This window comes from Rattus norvegicus, chromosome 17 (assembly GCF_036323735.1).
Source record: "Rattus norvegicus strain BN/NHsdMcwi chromosome 17, GRCr8, whole genome shotgun sequence".
NCBI classification, from domain to species: Eukaryota; Metazoa; Chordata; class Mammalia; order Rodentia; family Muridae; genus Rattus; species Rattus norvegicus.
Window position 1 is genome coordinate 76,365,333 of NC_086035.1, and position 22,407 is coordinate 76,387,739.

At 38.1% G+C, this 22,407-nt stretch overlaps 1 protein-coding gene across 50 annotated transcripts in view; it reads left to right on the forward strand.

The window, feature by feature from the left end:
• The window catches only part of Celf2 (CUGBP, Elav-like family member 2), an 825,373-nt gene that overhangs the window by 551,405 nt on the left and 251,561 nt on the right, over positions 1-22,407 (forward strand). For 22 of the 50 annotated variants that reach the window (XM_063276301.1, XM_063276302.1, XM_063276304.1 and 19 more), the window contains one exon: positions 6,765-6,827. In XM_063276301.1, coding sequence (XP_063132371.1) covers positions 6,765-6,827 — 63 coding nt within the window. 50 annotated transcript variants of the gene reach the window in all.

Here is a 22,407-nt window from a genome sequence, read left to right on the forward strand (position 1 = left end):
TAAGATGCCTTTATTTGATGTCAGTGTTCTTTCTCCCATTGTCTCTCAACTGTTTTCCCCTGTACTTCTGTTTCTCTGACTTACCAGTTTTCCTTTCAAAATGGCTTATAATTTGGTATTTGTATCCCTCATTTTCCACACTACCTGATGTTTCCTGTACGTACCATGCATCTCAGCTCATAGAGTTTGGAATAGAAAGGCCATAGAGAGACTGTTAAAATGTCCTACCAGCCTTCTTTTTTTTTTTTTTTTTTTGGTTCTTTTTTTCGGAGCTGGGGACCGAACCCAGGGCCTTGCGCTTCCTAGGCAAGTGCTCTACCACTGAGCTAAATCCCCAGCCCCAAAAAGATTGTGTTTTAAGGGCTAAAGAGATGACTCAGATGTTAAGAGCACTGATTGTTCTTCCAGAGGACTTGGGTTCAAATCCCAGCAACCACATGGCAGCTCACAACTGCCTGTAACTCCAAGACCTTATATCCTCAAACAGCTGTACCTGCAGGCAAAACACTAATGCATATAAAATAAAAAATAAAATAAAAAAAGATTCTTTAAATTCTTTAAATAATTAGGATATGGTAACCTGTCGTTTAGCACTGGGGAGGTGGAGGCAGGAGAACCTGTAGTTCAAGATTATTCTCAATTGCACAGGAGTTGAGGCCAGCCTGGGCTACTCGAGATCCTGTATCAAAATAGACACTTATGTCCTTGTTGATCCTGTTTCATAGTGACTTAGGAAAACCCTGTGTCAGACCTCTAGTCTGTGTGCCCTCCTACCTCATGTACTGTGTAACTATCAAGTGACCCACAGAGAGCAGATGGACAGTACAGGAGGGTAAGACTGTTGTAGTCTATAATATATGTCTACGAACTATTGCTGGTCATAAATTTGATTACATTATGAATATTACCAAAATGGTTATAATGCATAAAGCTCATTTGTTTATATATTTGTGCCAATTTCTATTGAACAGAAAACAGAAAAAATGAAAAGTTGTTCTCATTTCATAATTTTTCCTCTTTTTCTATTTTACTCTTCAGTATGAATTACAACTGAAGAACATCCACACAAAATTAGTAGGTGGGTTCTCCATTTGTAGAATGTCTCTAGAAGTCCAAATTTATGCTCATCAATTTTGTATTATGGAATTATCATAATCAGATTTTACACACTCAGATTTCTTTTTCCAAAGTTTCTGAATTGAAATAACAGAGAAAATAGGATGTATTGGTTTGATAAGAGACAGTGTTATAGTGTTATAGACGTAGTTTAATATTAACTGACAACCCAAGCTAAAAGAAGTGCATTTTGTTTGTTTTTATCATCCATGTGCCCTCCTACTTCATGAGCTTGTGATTGGGTGAGCAGAATTCATGTGCTTGACTAGAATGCTTTTTAAGATCTGTCCTAAACCTGTGGAATGAAATCTGAAGAAAAGAATTTTACTTTGCTGGCCCAAAGTTTGGGTATCTAGAAGATACAGCAGAGTTAGTAGACTGAGTGAAAATGCCCTAGTCCCTGTGCTAAGAGCTCTCACGGTTTGCCTCCTTCGCTGCTCCCCATCTGTAACATCCCCTATCTGGCTCTTGCTAAGGGTTCCTCTTGAGTCCCTGCTGCTGCTCTATTATTTAAATCCCATCTACTGCACTCACTACAGCAGTGCTCAAAGCTGCTTTTGTATTGGAAAACAAAGCTTTAAAAGCAGCCAGGGGAGCTACACAGAGGAGTAGGGATTTTGTGACAATGGCCTAAATCCAGAAAATGCATTTAGAGTTTTTGTTTGTTTTAGGTAGAATTAATTGACTTCTGCATGTTTGTCCATTGAAAATGGAGAATACTTTTTTTCTTTTCCAGAGACTCAGGATTTCCATTCTATGTGTTAGTGTGTGTTTATCATGTACTTCTATCCCATCGTCTGTAAAAGACTTTAGTGTGCATTTAGGACCTACACATAATTTATTTTGCATGTACATTATATTCTTTATATTCTGTGGTTATAGGATTATTCCATAAATGAAATATTCCCATGCAGAATGAATAATTACATATTTTGGTAGATAGCATCTACCTTTTAAAATTTGCATAGCTGGGAATTTGTAGTGAATAGTGTGTGTTCTATCGTTTGTAATCGTCAGTTGGTAATGGTTTTGTATACCCTTTCGCACATGGATTGATAAGGAGAAGTAAATTTAAGATTTGGTTAAGTATAAGTGCAACAGAACACACAGTAATTCAAAAGGTGGGGGAGACATGGCTGTGTGTTATTGAATCTTTACAGAAACTTAAGGCAATAGGAGGGTTTTGAACTTTATACCAAGAAAATTGAGATGAGAAAGAGCAAAACTGAAATGTGTACAAAGAGTGCCGATGCATTTCTTGGTTAGAAGCCTTACTAAACATTTTAGAGCATGCAAGGCAGAAGGGATTAATTTTCATTAGCACAGTAGACCACTAATCTTAAGAGGTAAAGAGGACGCTAAGTACAAGTGCTAGAAACAAACCATTTTGAACGACTGTTGCATTTTAATCAGTCTGAGTGGCATAAACATTAGAAGTAACTCATGAATGTAAACCAAAACAGAAATTAGAAAAGCAGGGGCATTTTATGTAATGAAAGGCAAAGGCCTTCAGGAGGACCATGAGGCACTTAGCCCAGCTCTTATCCACATGTTTCTGGGGGTCAGTAAGAACTAGTGGACCGAGGAGTCCAGTTACCTGCTCACCAATGGGTTTCAAATTGTTTGGGGCTCCAAGGAGGCTGTACTAGCCAGCTAGTCACTGTGTACCAGTGATAACTCTTGGTGAGAACAATGGAGAGTAAGAGACAGCCCCTGGAAGAATAAGACATCCACGCCCATGCTTTGGGACAAGCCTCCAGAGCTAATGGACTGGCCTGGCTCAGGGGAAGTGGGACCAGGTGGAAGAGCGCCATCTGAGCCTCTGGGAAGTTTTGTGAGAGGGTGTGTGTATGGAGGCCAGTGAGGCCACAGAAGTCTGGACCTAATGTCCTGACCTCTTGCTGTGGGAATGTGACCTTTGTCAGAGGAAACAGTTATATTATGAATACAGTCAGGAATCATCTTGAGAAAAGTCTCAATTTCTTAAGAATTAATCTATATAAAGAAGAGAAAAAGCAAAACAAGTTAATGGCATTATAAACAGCTCCTCTGCTTGGCATTCTCACAAAGAAGCCCCAGACCTTGCCTTGTAGAGGAGGATGCTGTTCGGATGAGTATTAATCCGAGGAGACTGTGTGGCTGCTGTGGGCACAAGCACGGGTGATGTTGCAAAGCTGTAGCTGTAGTACTCACTTCTTTATTTCTATGAAAGGTTTGAAAGTATGAGGAGGCAGCATATGATGGTGAAGGACTCATAGGATTCACAACATATTTTTAAAGGCTTTTCTCTCCAAACCCCAGAATTGTTCCTTTAACTCATGTCACCAGGAAAATGCGTGCTAATTTAAGATGCTGCCCCCACCGAGATTCTAACTTACTAGCAATTGCCACCAAGAGCAATTACACTCAGCAACAGACACTAGTGTTCAGGGTTAGAAAGATTTGTTAAACACATGTTTGTTTTCTCCTTCTTTATCCTGCTTAGGTTTTACATTGCCTGAGAAGAAATAAGATGCTAAACATGATGAAAATACTTTCCCCTACCAATTGGAAATATGTTATCTGAAGGAAAAAAACAAAAAACATGTGAAATTCGAATGTTTACACCTTCTGGAGCCATTGGAGATTTTGGTGTATTTCAGTTGGGTTTGATGTTTAAATGTGATTGATATAAAAGAGTATACTCTTCATTTATAGATAAAGTAGCAGACCAGTTTAGCCTAAGCTCAGCCATGAAATAATATTTTAAGCACTTTTCTGTCCACACACCGTCTTCCTATAGGCATCATATATTTAGCTGTGCCGGCTTATGGTGTGCCTTCTTGATTGAAAACGAGACTCCTTTAAAGGAGCTCCACAGTGCTTCCTCTTTCACACCTGTCAGCTCTAGTCGCTTTCCTTGAGTGTGTTGTGTTGAAGCAGGAAGTAGGGTGTTTTTCACTAAGCACTCACACACTTGGGGGTGGCGTTCTCTTTCTGTGGATGTGAGACAGACTACAGAAAAGCTTAAAGCTCTGTCCATGCTCTCTGCTGACAACAGAACTGGTGCTCAGACACAGGGGTTCCTAGGGTCATTCCAGCACGTTCTCCATCCTCTCCCTTGGCTCTGCCTTGGTGACGCTGTTTCAGTGGGTCAGCTGACGTGTAGTCTGTTCCTTAATCCCTGACTTTTCCACTTGATGTGAATGAAGTCGAATGTTCTGGAATGGAGAGAGAGTGCTTCAGTGCATTCATCTTTACAGTGTGCCTAATAACTTGGTCAACCTCACTGGAATGATGGGATGTTTTAGACATTTTGGTGAGCTGGGAAGCAAACTTTTCAAAGAATTTACTAAACAACAACAACAACAACAACAACAATAATAAAGACAGTGGGCTCTTTTCTCATAACGAACATATTTTGCTTGTCTCATAGTCCTTCTTAAGGAAAAGCCTGCTTGAAGCGGCAATTAGGAAAGATGGTGAAAACGTGTCCCACGTTAACATCTCCCATCCTAGAGGAGGCTTTTAAACCTCTGGCTGCACACTGTGCTCTGTGCCCTGCAGACAGGAGATGGAGCATCAGGTTGAGCCTCCAGCAGGCTTCTGCTTAGAGAATGCTCTCACTTCTGGAATCTTCTTAGCAAGTTTTTTTCACTCTGAAGTCTCACACATAAGTCTCCATCTTCTTTCAGTGAGTTGGATACATAAAATGTAAATTCCAAAAGTTTATCAGATTTCCACCTTGAGATGCTGGTCTGTCACAGCGTAGATACGTAAAAGAGGTGAGTTGGCCCATTTTTTTTCTTTCTTCCATTCATTTAATACAAACACTTCTGAAATGCTGATCTTTGAAATTAGGAGGCCAGACCTCAAAAAGAAAAGAGAACAAAAGGAAGTGAAGAAGGTCCTAACTGGTGCAGTGAACCAACTTCCGGTGCCCAAGAGCACGGGCATTTGAAGGCAAAGCTCAGTTTGTCTCATGTTGCCACACAACCCTTTGTCCTTGGAAAGACTTCAGAATTTGATTTTGTTCTGCTGCCTGAGATAACATGGCATATGCTTTGCATTTTAATTTACCCATAGATACTAAGTAAACATCACTCAAACACCTGCCACCATAGGGCAGCTATGGAAAAGCCATTTGTGCCTCCTAAGGACTAAGATGGCCATAGGTAAGGTTCAGTTGCTGTAATATAACTGATTATAGAAAAATGCTACTTTGGTTACGGGGACATACTTTCTGGAGTGCAGTTTCCTGGTGTTTCTGATGTTCGTCCTATTATGGCCTTCCATTGCTGTAGCTTTTAACTCTCTCCTGCATCTGTTAGCAATTCAGGGCCATCCTTCTCTGCGGCTCTTTTGAGGAGAACTGTTTAGAAATATGCATGCTACATGTAAAGAGAAACCTGTTAAATATTCGCTTCTTATTTGAAATCTGGGAAGTAAGTGTTTGGAAATCATTCCATGAGAAATACTGATTTGAAATGGTTAAGCAACTACTATAGTACTTGTGATTTTCCTACTAACACATAAGCATAGAGACATTAGACGTAATTATTGAAGGTATAGTATTTTAATTAGCCATTTTTACTTCCAACACCTGTCACTATTAGAATCACGTGCATCGTTTTCTTCGTAAGAGTGACTCGGGACTACCAAAGTTACATGAACGCTCCATGACAGTAAGGTTTGTCACTTCATTTGACAGGAAATAAGACATAATTAGAAATGCTTTTATGTTTTAAGTTCAAATATTAGACTTCTGAAATGTCACACCAGTATGGCAAATACTTTTAAATAGAACGAAAGCTTTTCTAGTTTATAGTATACATGAGAGATTACTGTATACTTAAGAATTCAGTGTAGCTACACACGTGCCTATACTAACAGTACCCATGAAGCAGGGACAGAGGCAGGAGTAACTATTTGGGTTTAGGCTAACCTGGTCTACATTGCCTACATAGTGAGCTCTAAGCCTGCCAGGGCTACATAGTGGGACCCTGTTTAAAACAAAAGGAAGCATATAACACTGACATATTGGTGGCCGTCATTTTTGTATGTACATGAACTTCATGTAAATAGTATTTTAAAAACACTAGTACCCGGATGGTTGTCTGACCAGCTAAGCCGTGGTCTCTGAATGTGGAGCTTCAACATGTGGCATTTGGGGTGGTGGCTTTGTTTTGTTTTGTTTTGTTTTGTTTTGTTTTGTTTTGGTTTGGTTTGGTTTGGTTTGGTTTGGTTTGGTTTTACCTTAGGCGGGAAGAGGAAGAAAAGATGTGTACTTCTGCCCTCTACATGGATATTCTGCCCTCTACATGGATATTCTGATGTCGCATGGCTCCTGCAGAGCTGTGTTCGTCTATGCACTTGTAGTCACTCAGTTGTATCACAACAAATGCTAAACACGCATACAGTTGTTAGAAAATAAGGTGTGTGTCTGGTGTGTATGTCAGGTCTGACTGCCAGCTCCTTCTGGAAAAGACTTCATCAGAATATCATCCTAGAGTTTACTGTTTACTCTTGGTGAAAGATACTTCAGTTTTCCTTATATCTGAGTGCACCATTACAGGATCATCTCATTTTCTTTGGCAGATTTAAGGTAATTGTGGGTACAGGCTGAGTTTTCTAATCAGCTCACAGGGCCTCACCTTTTTTTCTTTTAGACTTTTGGATCTTGTTTCTTCTCAACCACATTCTTTATTTGGATCGAATCACTATTTACCAAGGTCAGTCCCACCACCATCCCCCTCGTAATGAGTATGGTGAATTATATTTTGTTTGCATGTAGTAAAGAAAGGGCCTGGCTAGCTCAGTACTCAACCGCATTCACAGCCTTTGCAGATTCCAGTTTGGTTACATTACCCACATTAAGTGGCTTGTAACCACCTATACAACTTGGGCTCCAGGTGTCTGATTCTCTATTTTGACCTTCTGAGAACACTACACTCTCACGTATGTGCACCTGCACATGCACGCACATAAAAATAAAATAAATAAAAATAGAAAGAAACAGTTGATTGTCTTTGTAGAACTTTAGGTTCCAAAGTTAAAGCCAGATAGGATACCTTTTTAAAAAGTAAATATTCAAAAGTATCATTTAAATATGAAAGATATGGAATGATATGATGACTTAGCGGGTAAGGCATTTGCTGTCAAGCCTGACATCCTGAGTTCCATTCCTGGAACCCTCATAGACGATGAAAAGAGCCAACTCCTTCAAGTTGTTCTCTGTATGTGCACCACAGTGTGTGAGCATTTCAACACAAAATAAAGATGTAATTTGAAAAAATAATTAAATATTTGAAATTATTCTGGTATTTTGAACTGCTCTGCTTTAAATGTAGTCTAGTCATCACAGTCTCTTTTGCATCTTTATAACAGTCTCTCTCCACTCTCAATAACTTTATCAAATCTTGATATATAGAGCATGAACATCAGGGACAAAATGCACATTCAATTAGGCCAGAGCCTCTTTACTGACCTAAATAACAGTTCATTCATGAGATAATGTGACTTACGGCAGAGAGGAAAATCTCCTGCCTGAGTTGGGGAAGCCTGGCATCGCACAGACTCTTCGTGGTCAGAAAATCATCCAAAACTAGACCAGGCAGGAAAATAGTGCAGAGATTTCCAGGTTTGATCTCTATTTCAAGAACAGCTCTTTCTCAAGCTGTGTGTGTAATTAGTTGTCTAGAGTAGACCTGGTAATCCTGCAGTGCATGCCTTATTAGTACAAAACCTCTTGTTATCAAAGGAATTTTGTGATTAAGCACTTTTTCTGTTTTAAACTTGTTTGTTTGTATATAACTTGGGAAGCTCATATTTTTGTCAAAGGATTTCTTCTCTGGACAGTTGGTCAGTGTATTTTGGGAACTTGGGATAGCTGTAAGTTTGGCCACAATTGTCATTAACAGAGTGGCCATATCTTAGAAATGAAAATACTGTATTGTGTATTAAGTGTTGTTATTTGTTTTAGTTAAGGGTTCTATCGCTGTGATAGAGCACCATGATCAAAAACAACTTGGGGTGAAAGTGGTTTATTTCAGCTTATAGGTCCACTCCACAGGCCATCAATAAAGGAAACTGGGATAGGGAAACGAGGCAGGAACCTGGCTAGAAATTGAAGCAGAAGCCATGGCAGTGCACTGCTTACTGGCTTGCCCTTCAGGGTTTGCTGAACCTACTTTCTTATAGCACAAAAGTTCTCAACCTGTGGCTAAAAAAGCAACCCCTTTGGCTAACCTCGGTCTCCAAAAATAGTTACATGACGATTCATGAAACTAGCAAAATTAGTTATGAATTAGCAACAAAAATAACTGTGTGGTTGGGAGTCAGCACAGTATGAGCAACTGTATTACAGTGTCACCGCATTAGGAAAGCTGAGAAGTACTGTTAGACTAGAACCCTTCTCCCAGGGGTAGCACTGCCCACAGTGAGCTGGTGCTCCAACACCAGTCAACAAGGAAGTGTTCCATAGGCTTGCCCATACTCTGATACAGGATTCTCGATTGAGGATGCCTCTTCCAAAGAGACTCTTCTGTCAAGTTGACAGAAAAACTAGTGAGCACTGCATTAACAATGATCATTGGCTTGCTGTTTGAAAATATGCCACACTGAAGACCAAGTTTCTAGAATAGCAACCTTCAGGGAACATGGGCAAATCAAATCCAAACCACAACAGCACCTAAGCCAATCAAGACAAATCTGGCTACTCCTACAAGTAAGAACTGTAAGTAAGTACTCGCTGTCTCAGAGATTTCAGGACATCGAGTATAGAAATCACTACCTGGTTGTTAAGCACTTCTGAAGCTTTTGTTGCAATGTGTGTGAGCCGATTCGTCTTTATACTGGGTCTGCTTTATAATTCTGAAGTCTCTAAATGGAAAGAAGACCCACTGTTCTTTATGGTGACTGGGGAGGGAGGTAAGGAGATGAGGGCCTATCCTGTCACCCAACAGGCTCCATGAAAAGGGATTTCCTCCTCAGCAAGAGTCCCACAGCCCAGACTGAAGCAGCACATTTCTTTGTTGGAACTGAACTCAGCAACTTACTCACTAAAAGTGATGGTCTAGGAAAGAAGGGAGGGAGGGAGGAAAAAGAAATAAAATAAAATTAAATAAGAGATTATCTTGTCCCTATTAGGTTTCTTCCCATAAATCTGACAATAACTTCTTAAATTTGTTAGAGGAAACCCCTTAAACTAGAAAGACATAACATAAACTAGAAAAATCCTTAAAATGACATGGGTCAGAATAAATTCATAAAACAAGTTTTTAAATCTAGCAAATATTTTGTTGGATCAAGTTTTCTAGACCATTTTAATTCTTGATTTATTAATGTCAAAATGGGAAAAGAATAAGATGTGGGTTTACTTTTAGAGCTAGAAGGAGAAAACTTAAAAGTAAAATGAAGTTCAGATTTCATTCATTAAAGTGTTTATTGACTGCTAAAGGGAAAAAAGAAGACAATTTCTCCTAGCTTTATGGGTTATACAATCTGGTCAGAGAAATAGAAAATTGGTAATATAACAGCTATACTAAAAGATTCATGGGCTGGAGGAGATAGAACAGGGCAAGGGAATTTGGTGAGGGAGTAGTTAAGGAAGATGTCAGTATGGGCTTTATGTAGAAGGAAGTACATCAAAACTAACAAAGACAAAACAGGTGCACCATATGGTAGTGATGGGGCTCTCCAGGTAAAAGGTGCATCTGGTGACAAGCATCTGCGAAACAGGATTATAGGAGCAGGAGCCTGAACTGAAATGAGCCTATGGGTTGGAAGGCTGGACAAGAGTGCACTTTCAAAAATGTGATTTTATCAATGCAAGGAAAGCTTTGAAAGTAATTGAGCAGGAGAACAAATGATCTGGTCCTACATATGTCTTGGTATTTATCAGAATTTTTACCTTAAATTCTATATTTTCTGGAATGAAACACGAATTCCCATGCCTGAATGATAGGTGAGAATTACATACTGACCTGGAAGTATATGCAGAACCTAGGGCTCTGGCTCTCTCCTGTCCTTCTCTTTCTTCCTCCCACTCCCTCGTGTGTATGCATGCGTGTATGTGTGTGTGCGTGTGTGTGTGTGTATCAGTGGGGCTAGAAGGGGAGGCAGGGTCAACTGCTACTTGAGTCAGCTCTATGTGAGACATAATTAATTATGACCAAATTATATATTTTTCTGTGTCCCAGGAAGTAGGGATTTGGGGTGGGGGTGATTGTTGCACATGTGCCTACACGTGCTCATGCTATGTCTTTTCCTTCTCTATTGATACTATGGGTGCAGCTATTGTTGGGTTGAAGTGAAGCGCATTACAATCAGAAGAGCAATTTTTTTTTGGCTTTGCAGTAACTGTCATGAGGTATGATAGCTACTTCTGCCTAATGGTAGAAATTATGTAGAGGGGTTGAATTTGTGACTTTCAGTTCCTTCTCAGTTTCTTTTAACATCATGTTATTTCTCATTTAATGTCACTGCAACCTTTTTCTGTATATTGGTGGCACCTCATGACTTTGCTGTATATATTTTGAAAGGAGATTGTAAAGTCTCTAATAGCAATATGTAAGGTGAAACAAGTTCCAAGGAGAAAGTCATTATAACTTAGAAGACTATGTAGGTGCATACATAGAGGACAGGTTTAACCATGAGCTTCTTTGATGTCTTTGTATTGTATGGAAACAAGCATTCTTGTATGCAGTACAAACATATTTTGAAGTGTGTAAGAGGTAAATCCCAGATTTTTGGGGGGCCGGGGGAGGGCTTCCTTATTGAGTGTGATAAGGGAAGATATTTGCAAATATCAGTGGTGTACCTGCTATTACGCTGGAGCTGTCCTCCTATTTTCCAAAGAAAATTGAAATGTCTGACAGTACCCGAATGGCACATGCTCGACTTTTAAATAAGATTCCATACATAAGGAAAGGAGAGTACAACTTTTAAGAAAAAAACAAAACAAAACAAAACAAAAACAAACAATTCATCGTAACATAGTGCCATTTACCCACTGTTTCCTAACTAATAAACTCCCAGTTTTGGACAATTGTAACAGTAGAACATACTTGCTTCCCTGGTGTCCTTCAGGAGGTGGGCAGAGTCAGGTCAGGCATGGATTTAAATATCCTTTTGTTTTATTGATTCTGTGTCCTTGAACAAGTTGTTTAACCTTCTAAATCCCAGCTTCTCATCTGTAAAATGAAACTAGTAATGGGTAATCTTTTTTTCAGTCATTTGAGAATTAAAAGATACCACCTGACCCTAGTAGGTACTTAGCAAAGTAGGAGGAGAATGAAAATAGAGAACTGTTGTAGAAAATTTTAATCCCAATATGGGGTTTCTACCCTGCCTTGATCATTCAGTTCCCAGATAAAAGACACACAACTTTTATTAGTTACAATAAGCCTTAAATACCACAAGAGCTGGGCAGATACCTACCCTCTGTGTTATTAGAATCTATTTTTCTATAGATAACCCATGAGTTTTTACTTACTATGTTTTATCTGGGCTGCTGTTAACTCCAATTGGCCAGCCCTCAGGGCCACATTCTTATGTCTCTCACCTAACCTGTGGCGACTTCTCTTCCATTCACCTTCTTCCTCTCATGGTTCTCTCTTGACTACTCCAAGCCTGAGATCCCTAAAACTTCCTATGTCTCTTCTTCCCAGCTATTCGCTGTTGGCATCTTTATTCACCAATCAGAAGTAACTTGGAGGCAAGGTCACACAGCATTACTTGAGTCTACATGCAGACTCTCTCATCTGTAGGGCAGCCAGGTCTTGGGGGCCGCATTTATCATTACAGTGCATAGCAAAAGATCAAACTGCAGTTATCTCCTCTTTAGTCCAGTAAAAGGCTCCTTTACTCCCAGATATTAATTGAATTCAATTATAACATTATGAAAATTTTAGGGTCTGATATACATTTATAACATCCAGTTCTTTATATTTGGCAATTTATGTAAAGTATTTCATCACCTATGCTAACTTATGAGTTTACAGTTTTGTACCTAAATCATCTTTGATTTTAACTTGTGTTACCATTCAAAAACCATCCTTTTAAATCTACAATACCTTCTTTAATGCTAACCAACTTATGTTTAATGTGAGAGTATAACTTTCTAGTCTTTAACCCCATCAGAGATTTGAGAAGGAATAAATATTATTTGAGAATACAGGAAGCACAGGGACACAACTTCTAAAAAGTCATGGAAATGACAGAGACAGCTGATGCCTGGACAGTCCCTGTATTCCTTATAATGTTAGAGCATCTGCCTTCAGCCTTCTGCCCAGACCATCTGACAGACTTTACGTGAAGCAGGAACTACGAAGGACTGCTTATCCTGTCTTGGCAGAGCTTAGCAATCAACTGTCCTATATCCATTTATCACTTTTAATCTTTGGTGTACAAAGAATTCTAGAGGCAACACTGTGTGAATGCATAAAGGTACAGAGAACAGCAAGTGTGAGATCCTTGAAGGTTGGAGACAGATTCAGCTGAGGAAGCAAATGAGGCTTGTGGAGCTGGGACTCAGAGGTTGTAATCAGCCCTAGACTGTAGTGGGAAGTGAACGCAGTGCTTCTGTGTCTTTGCAGGATTATAAGAGCGGAAAAGCCTACAAAGGATTCTAAGTAGAGGAGTAAGCATTTTCAAAGGATGAGCTCATTTGAGGTGACTTTTAAATATGCAAAATGGTATTGAAGTTGGCACCCCTTCCCCCATGAAAGCTCTGAACTGAAGATGTGTGCTTATGATTTACCATATTTAGTTTGGTTGGAAATCTTAATTTATTAAGATCATTAACAATGTGCAATAAACCTGTGAGGAGTGTAAAATGAGACAACACCCAGCAGCTGGTATCCTGGTCACCAGAAAGAAGCAGATGATCCTGTAACTGAGCAGAGGAAAGTGCACTGGCAGAGCAGAACTCCTGAGAATGTTCAGTGAAAGAAGTCAGCAGTTAATGTTAGGGAAAGGGGTCAAGTAAGAGGTAAACTTTGCAAGTTCTTGAATTGCTTTTCATGAAGATATTTGATACTCGTAGAAATAATTCAGTAGAGTAGTATGATTTCAGGCATCTATGAACTAGGAGGTGAAACGGTTAGGTCAATTTTTTTGTTTTTGTTTTTGAAAAATTTGCCTGTTTAAAGGAAGAAGATATGGTAATATCAAATGAGCAGATGTAACAGTGAACCTGCTCATTTTCATGTTTATGTTTTGTTTTAGTTTTAATGTATTAATTTAAATTCTGCTTTAATTTAAATCAGTGGAAATGATAAACTATTTGAATGCTCATGTATTTGAGCATCCAGATTCAAAGGTTTCCTTGAATTCTGCCTTAGTTTTATGGTAAGATATAAAGAATATCAGCTCTGATATTCAAATAGAGAATAATGGGGTTGTATTAGACTAGGCATCCAACCACAGTTTCATCAACTTTATTGTTCACAATAGACTTGTTATTATGTTTAATTGTGGTGAAACTATTTAAAGAAGGAACATTTCTTTTCAGAGATCATTCGTGTAGGAGGAGTTACCCAGAGGAGTCGGGCTCCACATTTCCTGGCAGATCTCCTCACATAAATAGTAGCACAGGTTAATGAAATGGCACTCACAGTTTGAAGTCAAAGACTAGTTTCCAGGCAGAGGTGCTGTACCATCCTGTAATGCCAGCATATAGGCGGCCGAGGCAGGAGGAACTGGAGCTTGAGGCTGCTTTCTCAAGTTGCCTCACAGTATATTTCTCCAAACTGACCTGGTTTTTTAACTAGTCCTTAAGAAAATGGAGTTATTAATAAAATGAGTTTCCAGAAGCTTTGGAATTGTGTTTCTACTCTCTCACTACCCCACTTACTGTTATCTCAGTACTTATTTATTTGAGACCCCAGTGCAGGAAAAAGGGAGATGTGAAATGTTTCATGTCTCACCCTGTTAAGTTCTAAGTAAATGGGAATCATGTTAGTAAAATATTTGACACACACAGAAAGAAAATCTTGACTAAAAGAAAGACATAGCCAACATCATTATTATACTAGGTTGATCCTATGCCGAAACAAAAGGATGGGTTTGTGATCAGCCTTGGGCTTGGAGATTCCCTTGCACGATATATTATGGTTTCTCAGTAGGGTCATGCTGACAAAGAACATCTCTGTCTGAATTTCATATTGCCAAGTAAAACAGAAGAAGAAATTGTTGGTATAGGTAAATTTAAGCTATGTTATTTTGCTAGGTTTTTATCTGTTTTTTTTTTATTTTTGAGATTAAAATGTAATTACATTTCTTTCATCCCTTTTCTTCTTCCAAACCCTTCCTTGTTCTCATTAAAACTAATGTTGCCAGTTTAAAAATTATGTTTGTTTATTTTATACTTGAGTGGTATGTATATATGCAATTATATATGTGCACTGCATGCATGCCTGGTACCCACAGAGGTCAAAAGACAACTTCAGATCTCTTGGAACTGGAGTTGGGATGTCCATGTGCCATCATGTGGGTGCTGGGCACTCAAGCTGGTTGGTTGCCCTGCAACCGCACGTGCGTCTAACCCTCCAGTCATCTCTCCAGACGCTGTGGGGTCTTTCCAGAATCAATGTCCTTGTTTAGTTATGCCTATGGACAACACCAAAATTCCAGCTAGTCCGTTTTCTTTCCTGGGATTTCTTTTTTTCCAGCCACATCCCTCCCTCCCCAACCCCCTCTCTCTGTAACTTATATCAACTCTTTGACACACATGTGACAGATTGTTAATTTGCTTTGAGGGGAAGATTATGTCATCACAATATGAAAATCAAGTCCTGGTGCTTGGTTTTGTTTTAGCCACATCATGATGAATCGGTAGAAGGACATAGGTGTTTGGCTTTTGCATATTACTGAGACCACGAACACAGTGTAAGTGCCTGTTTTCTTGATTTAAGGACATAGTATGCCTAGTGGCCTTTGCGAACCACAATAGCTTGACCTTGTTCTTTCTGTTTCACATCTGAACACCAGTGACTTTGGTCAGACCCAGGACTCTGGTGCATACTAGCATACAGCGCAACCAGCTATTCATCCTCTCTACAGTTAAAACAGATGTATACGTGAGCTCCTGACCACCTACAAAGTTCATAGATGGCACCATGAAGTTGAAATGCCCACAGTGCTTCAGAAATCATGCCAATTTTGTAGAGTACATTTGATTGATATTCTTTTAGGTGAGTCTCATGTTCACATATTGTAAGCTAGTGAGTTGGCAAAGTGACAAATGAGTTAGAAGTGTGAACCATGGGTTTGAATTTGGGGGTATTTATGTGTAGATTCCCAGTTGGCCGCAGAAACCCTCTTTGAATTTGTAAGGAACTAGGGAATTTTTTGACAATAGTAACATTTTTTTTCTTATTATTAAAGGGAAATTTCCTGTCTTAATTCTTCTTTCCATAGAAATGAGCCCTCTTACCTCTTGCCAAGTGTTACCTTTTGCTGTCTCAGAGTGGGTAAATGCATGACATTGCTTTTACCACATGGACCCTTCATCTGATTGTTCTGAAAGTCATTCAAATGCATATTTATGACAATTTACTAAAAAAAAAAAGAATTTATATTGCCCACTTTACTCATTCCTTCCACTGTTCTCCTTACCTGATAAGTTAGACACATTTTTCAGATCAGGACAAAAAAAAAAAAAAAAAAAGAAAGAAAAGAAAAGAATTTATGTGATGTTTGTTCAAAGGGTCATATTCTATTATGGTTATGAATTAAAGTGTAGCCTAGTCTGGAGGATGTTGTGGAGAGTGTGGATGGATGGTTGAGAGATAAGGAAACTTTGTGAGAGGCAGTAATTTGATTCCCAAAAACATTTTACTGAAAGTGTTCTGTTTTTATAAAGACCTCTTTTTTTTTTAAGACTACAAAGAAAATTGCTGCACTCTGAATAAGATAGATATTCATGCTGGAATCAAGTATTTACTCAGAAGTTCAAGGTCTCAAAATTGAATGGATGCTATCCTTTGCTCTGTTTGTCACCCATTGGAGACTCGCCTTAGTAGGAAGGTTTGTGGAGTGGCAAGGAGGAGGTGAGGGTGTAGGTAAAATGCTCACTCTGAGCAAGCCTGAGTTTGAATCCCCAGTGTCCATGTTCACAGACCTAGAGGTATACACCTGTAAATCCTAGGAGGAGGCAAACCAAATGGATTCTAGGGGTCCTGGCCAGCCAATCTGAAACAAAGTTTCAGAAAGAGACCCTTTCTCAAAGAAAGGAAGGAAGAAGGAAAAGAAAAGAAAAGAAAGAAAAGTTCCCAGTATTGAAGCAGTTAAGGGAAATACACAATGTTAACTTTTGACTTCCACATGAACACACCCACAGCACCCCACCATGTGCTGTCCATAGGTAAAGTTTGTTTATAGCCTCTTTCGGTACATACCAACATGTGGTTTCATTACACAAAAGATGTATAGAAAAAGAAGTATAACTCTGATCCATAGATTGCCTGGTTTTAGCTCCAAAATTTGAAGAAATTTTAAATCTGCTGACTTGAGCTTTAAAAATCAAGACATTGACAGCAAATTGTAAAATTTCAGGTCTACGGGGTTTTGAGAATGAGAAAACCTGCCTGCCCCATCTAACCTGGATTTGTAGCATGCATACTTTAAACAGACGGATAGACTTTGAAAGAACTATTGGACTTGTAGATAAGATCCTGGTTTTGAATTCATGTTCTCCCATTTACTGTTCAGTAACCACAGGCAAGTCAGTTTTATTTTTGTGGGCCTAAATTTCTTACCTATAAAATGGTAAGTCCCCATCCTATGCAGTCTTAAAGACCATTAACTCATATCAGTTATTGTATCCTTGGTGATTGTGGTTCATATACTTCTGAGTTATTATGATTAATACTACAGTTTCAGTGTACAGAATAGTTTTTATTAAGTATATAAGACTGGGAGAAAGAAATACTTATAGAAATCAGATCATTCCCCTGCAAAAGACCACTCATTCATACATGTTTTGATTCAATTTTCTCAAAAAACGAATACTGTTGCCCATATTTTTTCCTGCCTTTAAGCCATTCTCAGATAGGGTAAGGCACTACACTTGAGAAAAAGAAAAAACAAAATAGTTCCAAGTAAATCAGTTCTTATCAATCCACTGTAAGGTATCATAATGCTTTTATACCTAGAGAGGTCAATGCTCTTCTGTCTTCTGTAAAACAGTGCAAGTCTTCTGAAACTTATAAAAAGATCTATTAATTTTTTTAAAAAATAAAATATCATTTGGACTAGAAAGTAATAAGTTTCAGAGTTAGTTTATTAGTGAGTGAGGTAAATATTCTTATGCTTTGTGAGATGTACTGAAATGCAGGTATGAACCTTTTGACAGATAAAGTTGCATACTTCATTCATCTTCATAACCATATGATACAGATAAATATAAAATTAATTTCAGTTTTATAAACATTAGTTCCAGAGCTCTAGGAACTATTATATGAATGGAAGAAAATCCGTAGTTCAACTTCAAACTACTATGTCAGGACTTAGATATATGGTAATATATCTATGAAAGCATATGAGTAGTGTTACAACCCAGAGTAACCCTTGAGAAAACCTTACTATCGGGAATGAACCATGTAACTGAGAATCAGGGAGTGACCCATTAGGTAAATTGGGATACGTTGTATTCTGCATGGTCAGGACAATTGCCTATTCCTATAGTTTCTGTTTTAGCTATCTAAGTTCTAAATGCTTTTCCTTTGAGGACAATTTCATAATCTAGTAGATACATTCACTTCAGAGCTTTTAAAATACATCAGCCTCATTTTTTCTATTAATTTATTTCCCCTTTCTAGTTTCTGTGTAATTGCTATTCCTCCTATTTATCTAAAGAAAGTTTAAATGAGTTTCCACAGCGTCTATCTCTTGAGTTCTACAGATTTTACTTTTGATGAACTTATGCCTTACTTAGATAAAATAATGGCAAAAGGGATGAATTTTCTATTCTCACTGTGATAAATCTACTTGAACTAAAGGTGTTCATAGATAATAATTCCAGATTCTAGAAGGGAGTGTCTTCATCGGTCTCCCTGTTCTCAGTTTACTGATTGACCCATATATGGATTTCTAGGCCTAGAGCAGTATTCTCAACCTTCCTCCTGCTGTGTGACTCTTTAATAGAGCTCCTTGTGTTGTAGGGACTCCCAACCATAACATTGGTTTGATTGCTACTTCATAACTAGTTTTGCTACTGTTATGAATCATAAAGTAAATATCTGTGTTTCTGATGGTCTTAGACAACCTCTTGAAAGGGTCATTCAACCTCCAAACAGGTTATAACCGTCAGGTTGAGAACAAGTCTAGTATACTTGATCTCCAAATCCTCCATTTTCTAAAATTTGTTTAGACTCTAAACCCTTCTCACAAGCTACTCAGTATGGGTAGAGACATGACACTGTAATATTATATGTACCAAGATTACTAGAAGAACGAATGATTATTTCTGATAGCAAATGTAAATTGTTCTGTCTCATAATTTAAAAAGAAAAAGAAAACCAAGCCACCATTTCTATGTCACCTTGCTTGTGATATAGTCTAGACCTATTGAAGGAGAGATTCAGCGTGTCATGCCTTGCAGTTACTTACCTGGAGGAAGATGCTCTTCGGCATCAGCTCCTTTCATTTGGGTAATGATGCCATTTCCAACTTCAATGTAAATGTGGTTTGATTAAAGGTGAAAGCAAGCACATGAACTATAATAAATTAGTTTCATAATTGATTAAAATATTCTTTTATCTACTTATATGTACAGTTGACGTATGTTAGCAGTATATGCTCTTCATACACTGTCTAAAACTACTCTTCATTTCTAGTTTTGAATCTTTTAAAGGGATTTTTGTATATATGTTCTCTCTCTGCATGTATATCTCTGTCCCTCAGTCTCTTCTTTGTGTGTGTTTATGTGCATGAGTGTGTGTGCGTATATCCATTCCCAATGTTTAGGTTGAAATTCAGCTGTCAGCTCTATAAGAAATGCAGAGAAAACACACATGGCTCACTTTTACACCTGTGAAGTTGAGCAGTTCATAGTAGAGAAATTATAATTCAGCCTTCAGTCTTGAACTTGCCTTTGCTCTTACTCAGCAGTATCATTGTGTAATGTTCATAGTTCCAACAATGCAGAGCAAACACCAGTAGCATTTAGTAGTAAACCGGTTCCTTGGGTATTTGCTGGTCACTACCTGTATAACTCTTGGCACACTCACAGCACTAAGAAAACATGAGTCTGCCTTAAACCATAAAAGTAATAAATTACAATAGATTGTTTTCAAGTTTTTTTAGTGTTTTTCTCCTACTTATGAAAGCCTGATACAGTGGAAACATAGTAATTCTTACCCTGAGTGATCACTTTTAACTCTTAGGAGCCTTAATGTCTTCATCAGGGGGGAGGGGAGGGGAGGAGAGAGATGCCTTATAAAAATGGAGTACATGTATTAAATAGTGGCCCAAATATTGGTGCCCTTTATTGACTTTGCTTTGTCTTTTCTATCTTTGTTTATCTATCTGCAAGTCTTTTAACATCATAATTCTTAATTTCTTAGTGCCTAGCATTAGGCCTTTGCTAGCTACTGGATGGATGATGATTGAAGAAGTTTGTGGATGGCACCTGTATTTAGTTGGCTGTGGACATTATTGTTTCCTCCAGAAATCCAGAGGCATGAACTTTGCAGCTTTCTCAGGATTGCTCAAAAACAGATTCGCCAACTACATGAGAATCTAAAAATGTAAATAAACTATTGCCTGTTAATTTCATCCATAGACGGTAATAGATGTGAAAGTTTCTGTATATGTTAGCCACTACCTTCTCCCCTCTCCAGCACTCAGTGTGTAAGGATATACCTTCTGTATGGTTCTGACTAAGATATTGAAGGGCCTTTTAACAGAGAGAATGTCACCTGAATACTCAATTTAAAACTTACATGATAAGCTACTCTTTTGGACAGGAGGCCTTTAGGCTGGGCCAATCTTTACTTTGGACTGAAGTCCTAATATCCATTTAATGAAAAGATCCTTGTGTGAACTGTGAGCTGACCCATGTCTGTTGTCATTAGAATAAGCTTAGCAAGTTCCATTTTATTAGGGATGTGCTAGAGATATTTCCACATGCTTCTGTTTTCTCTTAATAAATTAGTTTGGAAATATAAAATTTATTTTATATAAATATAAAATAGGTACTTGGTTGAATTTCTAAATGTTGGGTCAGTGTTCATTTTATACAAATTAAACTTTTAGCACATATACCATTATTAAACTGTAACATGTTAACTTGGGAGACAGGGCAACATCAAACTTGTAGTAAGTTCTTTAGTGAAGAATGAAACATTGATACTTTACCTGGTGCTATAAAAAGTAATGGTAAGTATAAAGCAGGACATGATGATGTCACATCAGTAGCACAAACGTAAGATGTTTTGAAGACAGTGATCATTTACAGTGATTTCCTGTTTTATTAGCAGAAGGTAGGAAACAGACCTGCATGGTGAAAGATCTTGAGGGTCATAGTGAAATCTCAGAGAATAGCATTTAAAAATTCAGATTAATTTGATTTAAATTTTGAGTTCATGTCTGTACCAATACCGTGTGGTTTTTATCACTATTGCTCTGTGGTACAGTTTGAGGTGAGGGTTGGTGATTCCCCCAGAAGTTCTTTTATTGTTAAGAAATGTTCTCTCTAACCTGGGTTTTTTGTTTTTCCATATGAAATTGAGAATTGTACTTTCTATGCCTTTGAAGAACTGTGTTGGAATCTTGATGGGTATTGTGTTGAATCTGTAGATAGCTTTTGGTAGGATGGCCATTTTTACTATGTTAATCCTACCAATCCATGGGAGGATTTCCATCTTCTGAGATCTTCTTCAATTTCTTTTTTCAGGGATTTGAAGTTCTTGTCATACAGATCTTTCACTTGCTTGGTAAGAGTTACACCAAGATATTTTATATTATTTGTGACTATTGTGAAGGGAGTTGTTTCCCTCATTTCTTTGTCAGCCTGGTTATCATTTCTATAAAGGAAGGCTAATGATTCTTTTGAGTTAATTTTTATATCCAACTACTTTGCTGAAGTTGTCAGCTGTAGAAGTTCTCTGGTAGCTTTTTGGGGTCGCTTATGTATACTATCATACGATCTGCAAATAGTGATACCTTGACTTCTTCTTCTCCAATTTATATCCCCTTGATCTCCTTTTGTTGTCATATTGCTTTAGCTAGAACTTTGAGCACTATATTGAATAGATATGGAGAGAGTGGGGAGCCTTGTCTTGTCCCTGATTTTAGAGGAATTGCTTCAATATCTCACCATTTAATTTGATTTTGACTGATGGTTTACTGTATATTGCTTTTATTATGTTTAAGTAAGGGCCTTGGATTCTTGTTCTCTCAAAGTCTTTTAACATGAAAGTGTGTTGTATTTTGTCAAATTTTTCTTCAGCATCTAATGAGATGATCATGTCATATTTTTTGAGTTTGTTTATATAGTAGATACATTAATGGATTTTCGTATATTGAATCATCCCTGAATCCCTGGGATGAAGCCTACTTGACTGTGGTGAATGATGGTTTTGATGTGTTTTTGGATTTAGTTTGCTAGAATTTTATTGACTATTTTTACTTCAATATTTGTAAGTGAAATTGGTCTGAAGTTCTCTTTTTTGTTGGGCCTTCGTGTGGTTCAGGTATCATAGTAACTGTCGCTTCTTAGATTGAATTTGGTAGTGTTTCTGTTTCTATTCTGTGGAATAGTTTGAAGAGTATTTTTATTAGCTCTTCTTTGAAGGTCTGGTAGAATTCTGCACTAAAGCCATCTGGCCCTGGGCTTTTTTTGATTGGGAAGTTTTTCAGACAGGTGGATCAATGGAATAGAACTGAATACCCAGTAATATGTTCACAATATGTCCACACTTATGGACACTTGGTCTTTGACATAGATGCCAAAAACATAAGATGGAAAAAAGAAAGCATCTTGAATAAATGGTGTTGGCCTAATTGGTGGTCTGTGTATAGAAAATATATGAAAATAGATCCGTAGTCATCACCTTACCCAAATCTCAAGTCTAGGTGGATCAAGGAAAACCAGATATACTGAATCGAATAGAAGAAAAACTGGGAAAGAGCCTCAAACTCATTGACACAGGGAGAAATTTCCTAAACAGAATTCCAATGGCTCAGGCTCTAAGATCAACAATTGATAATTGGGGCCTCATGAAAATGAAAAGCTTCTGTAAGGGAAAAGACACAGTCAGCAGGACAAATTGGCAACCTTCAGAATGGGAAAAGAAATCTTTACTA